Source organism: Eulemur rufifrons, chromosome 3 (genome assembly GCF_041146395.1).
Source record: "Eulemur rufifrons isolate Redbay chromosome 3, OSU_ERuf_1, whole genome shotgun sequence".
NCBI lineage: Eukaryota > Metazoa > Chordata > Mammalia > Primates > Lemuridae > Eulemur > Eulemur rufifrons.
The window spans coordinates 5750445-5762776 of NC_090985.1; the positions used below are offsets into that span (position 1 = coordinate 5750445).

Below are 12332 nucleotides of genomic sequence, written 5' to 3' on the forward strand. Positions count from 1 at the left end.
CAGCAACCTCAAACTCCTGGGCTCAAGCAATCCTCCTGCCTCAGCCTCCTGAGTAGCTGAGACTACAGGTATGTGCCACCATGCCTGGCTAATTTTTTCTATATGCTTTTTAGTTGTCCAGCTAATTTTCTTTCTATTTTTAGTAGAGACAGGGTCTTGCTCTTGCTCAGGCTGGTCTCGAACTCCTGAGCTCAAACGATCCACCCACCTCGGCCTCCCAGAGTGCTAGGATTACAGGTGTGAGCCACCATGCCCAGCCTCACCAACTTCTTAATTGGATTCCCTGATTATATTCTTCACTCCATCCACCCTCCCCACTGAAGCTTGAGTGCTCTTCCTTAAAATTCAAATCTGCTGCTCTGCAATTTAGTATTCTTTCAGGTTTCCCATTAGGTCAAGTCCAAAGCCCCTTAGCATATGAGGCCCTGCATCTAGAGGCAAGCCAAGAGGTGGGAGGCCCTTGGCTGGCGGCATTTCCTTCTAATATGCTCAAAGCCCAGGCCTCTGAGTACAAGGGTCTCTACATGTTCCATACTCAAGCTTAGAAAAAGCTTCAGACCAAATCCCCTTCTTGAAGTATGTAAATGGCTGAGAAGTACCATAATAAAAAAAAATCCACTTGACTTTTCCTATCCTTTTTATGGAAAAACTTATTTGGGCCAGGGAAGGCTTTCCTTTAAACGTTAGTCATAGGGAGAAACTGGGAAAATCCTGGTACCTGACTCATCACCTTGGACACCACTTTGCTGTAATGGTCATCTGAACTTCCTTCAGAGAGCATGTCAGTGAAATAAAGTGTTATTGGTGTTTGTATGTGCAAAAGCTTGCGGAAAGAAGCATTAGGCTAAAATTACTACAATTTCCCAAAACATAAGGTGGCCAACAATTTCTGATAGAATGTTAAACATTTAACTTATAAAATGGGTTATGGCACATAGGCAAGGTGGCTCACATCTGTAATCCCAGCACTTTGGGAGGCTGCGGCAGGAGGATCTTTTGAACCTAGGAGTTCAAGACCAGCCTGGACAACACAGCAAGCTAGACCTCATCTCTAAAAAAAATAAATTAAAAAAAACTAGTTGGGCACGGTGGTGTACACCTGCAGTCCCAGCTACTCCCAAGGCTGAGGTGGGAGAACTGTTTGAGTCAAGGAGTTCAGGGTTATAGTGAGCTATGATCGCCGCCACTATACTCCAGCTGGGGAGACAGAGTGAGGCCCTTTCTATTAAAAAAAAAAAATTAAAAAAAAAAAGGGTTATGAGCACATATTCTGCTTTATCCCAATGAGACTTGGTAACATCTTCTGGGATATAAAACCTCTGACTAAAACTCTAAATTTAGTTTCATACAGGCCTGGGCATAGGGAGCCAACTAAGGCAGAGCCAAGGCCCACATTTTGGGAGATGGAGGAGCCAACACCTTTGCTGGGAGAGTCTGCTCAGCCAGTGGATGTCACCCAACTCTGTGAACCCCCTGTGACCCCCACCCTGTGAGCAGGGACTCTTGTTCCCTCAGGATGTTTGGGGCAGGAGTGGTGGCAATGATCATCTCTGTTGAGAGCTAGACCCAAGATTTCTTTTACTTCCGTACAACAATCAAGAGAGCACAAAGGAAAATGGGATTTAACAAATAAGTACTCTCTTAGAACAGCATCCATTACTGGTTCCTCCGGAACCACTATGGAAATCTCTAGAATAACAGGGCAGAACAAAACAGTCAAATAGAAAAAAAATTCCCAGATTGCCTCAGATGCAGGTGGAGGAGCAAGGCTAGATTTGGTGAGAAGCCTACGGCAAGGGGAGCTTGTGAACTCGTCATGGGGGCCGCTGACTAGAGAGGCAGTCACAAGTACACATTGTCCCAGCCCAGCTTCTGGTGTCTGCCTGTGCTGCGGTCCTGACTGCAGCTGTCTGACCTTGGACAAGGTATTAAATCTGTAAGCTTCCACCTCTTCATTTGTTAAATGGGGGTAGTAAGAGGACCTGCACCTGGAAAGTTGTGAGGATGTATGTGAAGAACATTCAACTCAGTGTTGGGGGCTGGAGGAAAGTTCAAGGTGGCCAGGGAGGTGAGAACCGGGCATTTGGATGGAGCAGGGCTGAACGTAAGGGAGGCATGCAGACATAAAAATCAGTGGTGGGCAAAGGGAGAAAAAGCAGAGGCTGAGAACAGGGGAAGTGGCAACTCAACGCTAGAGGCACTCTGCTAACATTTGCTCCCAAAAAGGCAGAGTCCACATCGAAAGTCAGGAGCGTGTAACTCTTGCACACACTCCCTTTTTAACATCCCTGGAGCTTGTTTAGAAGAAAGGTGAGAAGCAGCAGATACATCCATGAAGGCTCATTCATTAGATTTATTCCAAGGTTTCTCCCCTTTAAAAGGACCATTTATTTCTTTATCCTTCCCCTTAGGCTGAGATCGGTAGTCATGAAAACAAATGCCCAAATGACCCTGATGAATAGCCCTCTGGAAAGGGACTCATCAGTTAGAAAATAAATATATGCAGGATTACTGCTCTTCCTGGGACATCAGGGCCACGAGTGCTGCCTGTACCTCTTCTGCCTGGGCTGGGGGCAGCAGACAGTCCTGAATGAGGGCCACGGCAGCCGCCTCTGTCAGGCTGCTGAAGTCCTGGGATGTCTTGACCGGGAGGTGCCCTGCCAGCTCACATAGGGCAACATTGAAAGCCTCACCTTCCTTCATCCCAAAGCTGGACTTCCGGGCCCAAAGAATTACTCGGACCCCTGAGAGAGCTGAGGAAGGTGATGTCTTTCCAGGTGGGGCTCCCCGGGTCACAAACAAGTTATGTGCAATCTCATGGTCAGTCAGATAGTCAGTGGCCCGACACACCTTGCTTATCAAGGCTTCCAAGTCAGGCCCTGGCCCACTAGCGTAAAAGAGAAAGCCGGGAGCTGGGAGGGCCCGGACTAGATGCAAATGGCCCTCAGGGTCCAGGGGCTCACTTGGCGCCCCCTCCACAGGCAGCCTGTGGGCCAGGTAATAGCCATGCAGGTGGAGGTGGTTCACAGAGGCTAAGCCGCCCAGGCTGTTGAAGCCGACACGGAAGCCTGGGTGCAAGCTCAGCAGCACGGCCTCAACCCCGGCCCGCAACGCACCCGGCAGCAGGCGCTGGGGGAGCCCACGGGCAGGCTCAGGCACTAGCAGCACGTGGCCCGATTCCAGGGGGCTGACATTGATCACCACGAGGATGTCCTCCTGCTGGAGAGCACTGGGGAGATCCGGCCCCCGGTGCAAACGGAAGAGGACTTCTCCGGGCCGGATCTTGTTGAAGTTAAACTGTTCAGGGTCAAATGCCTGCCTCACGCTCTTGATGTTCTGGGGGCGCCTTCTCTGCACACCACGCTCCACATTCAGCTGAGCCACAAAACCCACAGCACCAGGGAGGGTGCGGGTCTGCAGGTCCCCTAGGCAGTAGCGAAACAGCCCCAGCTCTACGCGCTGCCTCCAGGCAGAGCAGAGTGCAGAGTCAAAGCGAGACAGTGGCAGAGCGTCCAGGATGCCGGGGGCTTTCCTCAGCCACTGAATCCCTTCCACCACGAGGTCCTTCTGCCCATAGACAAAGTCAGGAATGCCTTGCCCTTCCCAGTCCTTGCTGTTTGGAGGTAGCAAATAGGAAGGTTCATTCGAATCATGTGGAAGAGCCATGCAGCTGACCTTAAACAATTATAAGAGATAAAAAAATACATGATAGTAACCTGCTTCCAAAGAGTTTTATTTTCAAATAACACTTTACTTTTTGTATATACGTCTTTGGTAAAATGTTTATGAAACAAAGAATTCTGTATGTTTTTGCTGAATTAAAAATATAAATCAGCTATTTTTTTTCTTTGTAAAAGTTATAAAATACTGGTTGAGTAAACTTTTTTTTTTTGAGACAGAGTTTCCCTCTGTTGCCCGGGCTAGAGTGCCATGGCATCAGCCTAGCTCACAGCAACCTCAGACTCCTGGGCTCAAGCAACCCTACTGCCTCAGCCTCCCGAATAGCTGGGATTACAGGCGTGTGCCACCACGCCCAGCTAATCATCTAATTTTTCTATTTTTGGTAGAGATGGGGTCTCGCTCTTGCTCAGGCTGGTCTCAAACTCCTGATATCAAGCAATCCTCCCACCTCAGCCTCCCAGAGCATTATGATTACAGGTGTGAGGCACTGTGCCTGGCCAAGTAAACTTTTTTATTGGAGAGAAAAAAAGATAAAATACAACCCTTGTTCCAATGTCCAGGAAAAAAAATCATGATTTATATTTAACCTCATTTTCTTATACAGATGGGTCTTGATTTTTTTAGCCAATCTTTAACTGTTGTTCATACAGGCTGTAGCTAGTTTCATTCTATTATATACAATGTGGCAATAAACATCCTATATACTCATTGTGGCACACCATGTGTTTATTTTCCTTTTATTAAAAAAATTTTTTTTCTTTTATATGAAGGGGTGGGGAGTTGTGAGGAGGGGTGTTCAGTTGCCTTGTTTGTGTTGAGACACAGTCTTACTCTGTCACCTTGGGTAAAGTGCAGTGGCGTCATGGTACCTCATACAACCTCCAACTCCTGGGCTCTAAGTGATCCTCTTGCTTCAGCCTCCCCGGTAGTTGGGAATACAGGCTCGGGCTGCCATGCCTGGCTAATTTTTGTATTTTTAGTAGAGACGGGGTCTTGATCTTGCTCAGGCTGGTCTTGAATTCCTGGCCTCAAGCAATCCTCCTGCCTCAGCTTCCCAAAGTGCTAGGATTACAGGCATGAAGCACTGAGCCTAGCCTTAAAATATTTTTTAAAGTGGATCTCAAAAAGGACTTGAGAAATTCAACAATTTGCTATTTACCTGAGCTATACCTAAGACAGCATTCATTTACTCTCTCATTCATTCATTCAGGGTCAATGCCCACCTCATGCCCATCCTGATGTTCTGGGGACACCTCTTCTGTGTACCTTGCTCCATATTCAGCTGAGCTACAAAACCCAAGGATTTCTGAAGTAACTACTGTGCACGAGGCAATGAGGACATAATGTCAATAAAGGCAAACAAGGTCCCTATCCTTATGGAAGTTTCATTCTCGTGGTAGAGTCAGACCGTAAACAAAAATAAACAGGTTAAGCGCTGCGAGAATGACAGCATTTTGTGGGAAATAACCAAGTGATACAATATGGGGTCACTAAGAGGTAGGATCCACATATCCTACTTCAATACGAGGGTCGGGCAGGGCTCTTTGAGATGATAGCTGAGCTAGGACATAAAGAACGAGAAGAAGGCAGCAATGGAGAGCTGAGGAAAGTGTATTCCAGGCAGACAGAACTGCAAGTCCAAGGCCCTGAGTCAGACAGGTGCTTTGCCTGTGCAAGGAAAGGAGGTCAGTGTTGCTAGAGCGCAGGAGACGGGGGGAGAGGGCCCAAGACCAGGCTGGAGAGGAAGACAGGGGCCAGGTGAGCTGCAGGGCCTCAGGCATCATGGTCACGAGCTTGGATTTTATTCCAAATGGAATAAGACATCACTGGAAGGTCCTAAGCAGAAGAATCATCTACTGTTTTATAAACCTTTTCCTAACTGCTGTGTGGAAAATGGGTTGTGGGAAGCAAAGGGAAAGCACAGAGACCATTTAGGTGGCCATTCTGGTGGCCAAGCGAGAGAGATGAGGATGACTGGGTGGCAGGGACGGCAACAGAGGTAGAGAGGAGCAGGGGATTTAGGTCACGTTTTAGAGGCCAAACCAACAGGGCCTGCTGACGTGTTGGCTATGGGCATTATAGGAAAGAGAAGAACTGGGAAAGTCTGGCTTCAGGAACTGGGTAGATTGTGGTGGTGTTTACAGAGATGGGGAAGCTGGGGAGGAGGGCTGGGAATAGGTTGACTAGAAGGGGGAAATCAAGAGTTCAATTTTGATTATTGACTTTGAGATGCAGCTGAGCATCCAAGAAGAGAAGCGGTGTAGGCAGCTGGAGAGTCAGGCCTGAGGTCCAGGGTAAGGTCTGGGTTAGATACAATGTGGAAGTCAACAGTAACATTTAAAGCCAGGGGTCAGGACCAAGGAGTCAGGACCAAGATGACACCAAAGTGCTAAAAATATGAATAAAGATAGGTCGGACGTGGTGGCTCACACCTGTAATCCTAGCACTCTGGGAGGCCAAGGTATGAGGATCGCTTGAGGTCAGGAGTTCGAGACCAGCCTGAGCGAGAGCAAGACCCTGTCTCTACTAAAAATAGAAAAAAAAAATTAGCCAAGCATGGTGGCCTGAGCCTGTAGTTCCAGCTACTCAGGAGGCTGAGGCAGGAGGATTGCTTGAGCCCAGGAGTGGGAGCTTGCAGTGAGCTATGTTGATGCCACTGCATTCTAGCCAGGGGTGACAGAGCAAGATTCTGTCTCAAGAAAACAAAACAAACAAACAAAAAATAAAATGAATCCACAAATTCAAGAGTTGGTACTTTTGACAAAAATGTTACCAATAAAAAAACCTTTCAAGAATCTATCAAAGAAGTAAAACAAAATAATTTTACAAGTAGCACTAGAATATATTTTTAAAGGTATATCAGCAACTCAGTTTTATCACTGTATCAAGAGTTGATTAAGTGCAGGAAGGACAAGATGCTACCAGATTCACCAGGGACTACTAGATGATTCAGACCACCTATTTAATAATTTACAATGAAAAACATGCCAAATGTCATAAAATGTTCTTGTTGGCTGGTCAGTATAGTCCTTCCTCTATACAAAATCTCCCAGGAAGCAAAATGAAAATCATAAAGTTGTTCAGTGAAGAAGGGTTCAGAGACAAGTGAGGTGGCTGGGAGATCTAGATCACAGCTGGTTACCAAGGCAGAAAGCTAATTTCCCTATCTTCACTATGAAGAGATACTGATTACCATGCAGTCCAGGTATTGACCTTGGCTAGCCAGCACTTCCTCTCCTCAGTCTAGTACTGGAGACATAGTGACAGCTTGCTCTTTGCCTACCCTTTTGCTAAGAGAAGACCAACCCCTTCTTTGACAGAAAGAGCCTACTTTCAAGAGAAAAATGATCAGGATGGGACGGGCCGACACCCCAGTCACCTTGACTGTTTCTGTGTTGCATAGCTCTGCAGCCTCCACTTCATGGAGTGGACTATTTCTACAGTGGTGGAACCTATATGTTAATACAGTGAATTTTACTAGATATATGCTGTCAAGGAGAAGTACTGGGTACTCTTAGAGTGTAAAGTAGATTCCTAATCTAGTCTAGGGAGTCAGGAAAGCCTTCCCCTAAGATAAGATGGAAGAGGAACAGAGAGCCCATAGTGGCCCAAACACAGAGAGCCAACAGGAGAGGGCAGAGAGAGAGGAGGAAGTCCCGTTAGAGGGCCAGGATTTGGGTTTTTAAGGATTTAATGGTTTTAAACTGAGGCTGACAAACTCAGATTTAGACTTTACAAAGATCAGCAAGTAGAATGAATTGGAAGGATCAATAATTAATCCCACCTCTGCTTCCTCTTTCTCCCAATAGCTTGGAATCCTCACCTTTTGGAGTAGTATAGGTTCATTTATTCATCATGCATCAGATAAGTATTTATTGAGAGCCTACTATGTGTCAAGCATTGTCCTACAGCTTAAGAGGGGACTAGAGCAAACAGGTCAGCCTTGGTTCCTACAGCCCGGAGCACGCAGTCTGGAGATGGGGTAGGGTAAAAGGTTAGCTGGAATGATGAGAACAGCAGTGGGGAGCCTTGAAAAGTCCTTTGGACTGGACAGACCGCTTTCTAAATGTCTGAGCCCGGACAAGTCACTAAAACCTCTGGACTTACGTATTTCCACCTTTGTAAAATAGGAACCTACCTTGCCGGGATGGTTGCAAGAATCGAAGTAACTATGCACAGTGCTCGACATCCAGTGGGTCCTCAGTAAACAGCTTAAGGAGGCAGCAAGGTTACAGTTACTTCTGGAAGAGGTGGCATGGGGGCTGCAAAATGTGCGGCGAGTGCCCGGTGATAATGTCTAGCAAAGCCCTCACTAGGCAGAGGGGACGCCGACCGCCCCCAGCCGCTCAGCGTGAAACCCTGGCTCCAGGGACTTCCCAGAAGCTCCTTACTGGACCCCGCCCAGGGCTGTCGCCGCCACCACCTACTGCAGGTGAAGCGGATGAACCGCGCGACTTTCCGACAGCCACTACCGGGGCCATAGCGAGGGCACGACGCCCTGAGCGCATGCGCAGCCTGCACGCACGCACGCACGCATGCACGCGGCGTGGCCCGCCCCGTCCACCCCGAGGCGGGGCCGAGGCCTGGGCTCCGCCCCGGAGCGTCCGGCCCCGCCCCGGGCCCCGCCTCCGGCTCCCTGGGACCTCCGGGAGCCGGGACCTCGCCGGCTAAACCCGCTAGGAGCGCCTGGGCCCTTTAAGGACGGGGCGGGCCCGGGGGCGGCGGCCCCAGGAGCGGTTGCCGCGGGGACGGGGCGGAGACGAGGCCCGAGGGCGGAAGTGGGAAAGTTGTGGGCGTCCCGAGGCGAGTTGGCGGAGCTGTGCGCGCGGCGCGGCGATGGGGGGCTCGGGCAGTCGCCTGTCCAAGGAGCTGCTGGCCGAGTACCAGGTGCGCGGGACGCCGGTCCCCAGGCAGCTCGCGTGCGGGCCTGCGCCCGGAAGCGGAGTCCCGGAGCGGCGGCGGACGGCCGCGGCCTCCCGCGGACCCCTGAACTCCTTTCTGGCTTTGCTTTCCAGGACTTGACGTTCCTGACCAAGCAGGAGATCCTCCTGTAAGTGCTGCCTTGAACTCCACCTCCGACCGCGCGATCCCCTAGAGATGGCTTCAGGGGGCGCTGTCCTACGGATGGCCCGCACCGCCGCCCCGAGGGAGGGGCAGGGGCTGCCCGAGTGTGCGGCGGAACCAGAACCGGAGGCTCGGAGGCCGAGCCCCGGGCTGCGCCCTCCTTGCCCGCACCGGGGCCCAGCTTTGCACCGCGGAGCCACTTCACGGGCTTCAGGAAAAGTTGGGCGCTCTTTGACCCCGCGCTTCCCGTGCCTGGGCACCACGGAACTTCCTGTGCCAGTCCGGCAGGGGTGCTGTGGCTCTTGTTGGACTTTGCCCAGGGGCAAAACCACAGGAGCCTTGGGGAATCTGGCTCCTTCTCCCAACTTTACCTGAATAATACAGTAACCGTTAACGCTTACTGAGCACTTACCGTGCGCCGGAGACTGTGCTAAGGTGTTGCCTCTGTTCCCTAATTTAATCCTCTGGAGGGAGGTATAAGCCAATGAAACAGGTTCAGAGAGGGTTGGTAACTTGCCTAAGTGAATTTGACTTGGAACCCCGTTGGCCAGCTTTATGGAGGCTGGGGCACTTGAGTGAGGAGAGTCCTGGGCTTCCCTTGGCGAAGATAATCTCAGTGGGAAGGAGGTGGCTGCTAAAGAGAGGTTAGCTTTGAGGAGCAGGAGATCCTTGGAGTGAAAATGAGAATGAGATTTTTGGTTTTGCCCTTTTCTCCCTGTTTTTCAGGGCCAGCTTCTGGCTCCTTCCTTAACCTTTTCATCCCTCAGGGATCCCTAGAGTCAGTACCTGGCACATAGCAAGCCCTCAGTAAATACCCATTGCAAGAGTGGACTCCCAGCCTGTACTGGCCGTGACATATCTCCCTTTGGCTTACTGTTGTCTGACGACTCCAGAGTTTTGTGTATGTGGCTTAGCTCCTTACCTGGTTTAAAATGGGTAGCAAGGCAAGGAGTGGGGATGTGATACGCACAGGAGACTGATTGCTTGAGAGCGCCAAGTTCCCCTCTCTCTGCCAGAGCCCACAAGCGGTTTTGTGAGCTGCTTCCCCAGGAGCATCGGAGTGTGGAGGAGTCGCTGCGGGCCCAAGTGTCCTTCGAGCAGATCCTCAGCCTTCCAGAGCTCAAGGTGCAAGCCCTCCACCCTCTCCGCACACCTTCCCCCTGCTACTGACTTCCTGGTGCTGGCTTTGAGAGCATGGGATCACTGGTCCCCATTCTGGTCTTTTTTTCTGTCTAGCCCTAATTTCCTGGGGGCAAGGGCTTTACCAAAATCACCCAGCAGAACTATCTAGAACAGTGCTTCTCAAACTGGGACTTTAGGACATATTCTTGGAGATTCAAAGAAGTTTTATCATTTAAGAGAAGTTGAGTTACCTTATTAAAAGTTTGAGAAACTCTATTCCAGAGGCTGCTTGCTACTTCATAGGGCTGCTGTGAAAATTTCTGTGCAAAGGGCCTGGCCCAGTGCCTATACCACAATAGGGTTTTTTTGTTTTGTTTTGTTTTTTTGACAGAGTCTCACTCTGTTGCCCTGGCTAGAGTGCCATGGCATCAGCCTACCTCACAGCAACCTCAAACTCCTGGGCTCAAGCAATCCTTCTGCCTCAGCCTCCCAAGTAGCTAGGACTACAGGCATGTGCCACCATGCCTGGCTAATTTTTCCTATATATATTTTAGCTGTCCAAATCATTTCTTTCTATTTTTTAGTAGAGATGGGATCTCGTTCTTGCTCAGGCTGGTCTCGAACTCCTGACCTCGAGCGATCCTCCCACCTCAGCCTCCCACAGTGTTAGGATTACAGGCGTGAGCCACCTCGCCCAGCCCACAATAGTTGTTAAATGTTGGTGTTTTAAAGTAACCAGCCCATCTTATTCTCTTTGCTTAGGATGCTTCCCCCTTCCCTCTCTGCCCCCATTTACATTGTATATAACCTGACTCCCAGGAGGCCATCCTTGTCCCCTGCCAGCTGAGTCAGTTTCCTTCCTGTGCCTGCACAGCCCTCCATGTTGGCACCAAAGCACCGATCGTTCTCCCCCATAAGCCTGAGCTCCATGGTGCTGGCACTGTGAGCTGCTTCCTCAAGTGTGTGACCTGGGCCACGTCCTGTGGTGTTCACAGAAGGCTCTCTCACCTAGGCCAACCCCTTCAAGGAGCGAATCTGCAGGGTTTTCTCCACGTCTCCAACTAGAGACAGCCTGAGCTTTGAGGACTTCCTGGACCTCCTCAGTGTGTTCAGTGACACAGCAACCCCTGACATCAAGTCCCACTATGCCTTCCGCATCTTCGGTAAGCACCAGGAGGAGTCTGGTGGAACGCTACCTCGTCCCGCAGGGGCTCTGTGGTGGCCCTGCTTGGGAAATGGCACCATTTGTGGAAACTTGGAGCCCCTTCTGGCCATTCTTTTTGGCTTCCTGTGTCTGCCCTCTAGACTTTGATGATGATGGAACCTTGAACAGAGAAGACCTGAGCCGGCTGGTGAACTGCCTCACTGGGGAGGGCGAGGACACTCGGCTCAGCGTGTCAGAGATGAAGCAGCTCATCGACAACGTGAGCAGCCGGGCCTGGGAGCGGGAGGCAAGGGTTGGGGCTCTGGCCTGAAACTCTCCCTTTCCCAGATCCTGGAGGAGTCTGACATTGATAGGGACGGGACCATCAATCTCTCTGAGTTCCAGCACGTCATCTCCCGTTCACCAGACTTTGCCAGGTATGACAGTGGTCCCCATGGGCTGTATCTGGGCCTGGGACATTATTACAGGAGGCAGTACCAGGGTGGGAGAAAGCCCCGGCTTCCTCTGCATGTCTCAGGTAGCTTTTCTTCCAGAGGGGACTGTCACACATGGGGCACAGCCCATTCCAAAGAAGGGTCGAAGGGGAGAGGGGCATAAATTCGGGTTTAGTCCCCACCCTCTTCTAGTAGAAAACCCAACCCACTCTTCTCTTGTTCAGCTCCTTTAAGATTGTCCTGTGACAGCAGTCCCAGTGTGTGTCCCAGCCCCCTGTTCAAGAACCTTTCCGCTGCTGAGCTGTGGCCGAGGTCATGCCTGTATCGCCAGGGCCGGTTAAGCTGGCCCAGCCTGGAGCTGGCACTGCGCAGACTCGCCCCAGGCAGGGGCAGGCCCTCCTTGTCAGGGCCTCTCCCCTTCTGTCAGCCAGCCGTGGGCATCGCTGTTTATGTTTCTACTAATCAATAATAAAGATTTAGAAGTTTTGACCCTGTGTGTGACACTAGAAATGCTGGTACGAGGAAGAACTGGACTTCTAGGAGCCTCAGATCATACTAGGATTAAGTGACATCTAAAGAAGGGGCCAGGGGGAAGCCAACCGTACCCCTTCCCAGCCACCCCCGTGCGCAGGCCTGAGCAGAATGGGGCAGCATGGGGGGTGGAATGTTCCTGCATCCTGACTGTGGTGGTTACACAGATTTCTGCATGTTAAAATTTTACCGTATGATCATTTGAAAAATCAAAAGTTTAAAAATTTTTTTTTTTTTTTTTAAAAAGGCCCCCGTCCCCTCCCTAGCTCTGCTGCACAGAGGATGCAGAGTGAAGGGGTTGAGGTGAGCGGAACGAATCCCCTGCCCCTGCCTGT

The 12332-nt window shown here is 50.5% G+C and overlaps 2 protein-coding genes across 2 annotated transcripts; one reads left to right on the top strand and one right to left on the bottom strand.

Annotated features, from left to right (window-relative positions):
- Positions 1-2357: 2357 nt before the first annotated feature.
- GDPGP1 (GDP-D-glucose phosphorylase 1) lies at positions 2358-8167 on the bottom strand. The gene is made up of 2 exons (XM_069465713.1): positions 7820-8167; positions 2358-3675 (listed from the first exon to the last, which is right to left on the bottom strand). The coding sequence occupies exons 1-2, from the start codon at positions 7868-7870 to the stop codon at positions 2509-2511; spliced, it is 1218 nt and encodes a 405-aa protein (XP_069321814.1). The 5' UTR covers positions 7871-8167; the 3' UTR covers positions 2358-2508.
- Positions 8168-8416: 249 nt separating this feature from the next.
- Positions 8417-11955, top strand: CIB1 (calcium and integrin binding 1). The gene is made up of 7 exons (XM_069465714.1): positions 8417-8568; positions 8697-8731; positions 9762-9870; positions 10880-11030; positions 11173-11291; positions 11360-11448; positions 11691-11955. The coding sequence occupies exons 1-7, from the start codon at positions 8518-8520 to the stop codon at positions 11710-11712; spliced, it is 576 nt and encodes a 191-aa protein (XP_069321815.1). The 5' UTR covers positions 8417-8517; the 3' UTR covers positions 11713-11955.
- The last annotated feature ends 377 nt before the right edge of the window (positions 11956-12332 follow it).

Bases quoted from the DNA above. Each gene is read 5' to 3' on its own strand.
- GDPGP1 (XM_069465713.1), bottom strand. From the start codon at position 7,870: ATGTCGAGCACTGTGCATAGTTACTTCGATTCTTGCAACCATCCCGGC. The intron at 3,676-7,819 runs GTAGGTTCCTAT...TAATTGTTTAAG, and splicing joins CTTGCAACCATCCCGGCAAG to GTCAGCTGCATGGCTCTTCC.
- CIB1 (XM_069465714.1), top strand. From the start codon at position 8,518: ATGGGGGGCTCGGGCAGTCGCCTGTCCAAGGAGCTGCTGGCCGAGTAC. The intron at 8,569-8,696 runs GTGCGCGGGACG...TTTGCTTTCCAG, and splicing joins AGCTGCTGGCCGAGTACCAG to GACTTGACGTTCCTGACCAA. The intron at 11,449-11,690 runs GTATGACAGTGG...TCTCTTGTTCAG, and splicing joins CGTTCACCAGACTTTGCCAG to CTCCTTTAAGATTGTCCTGT.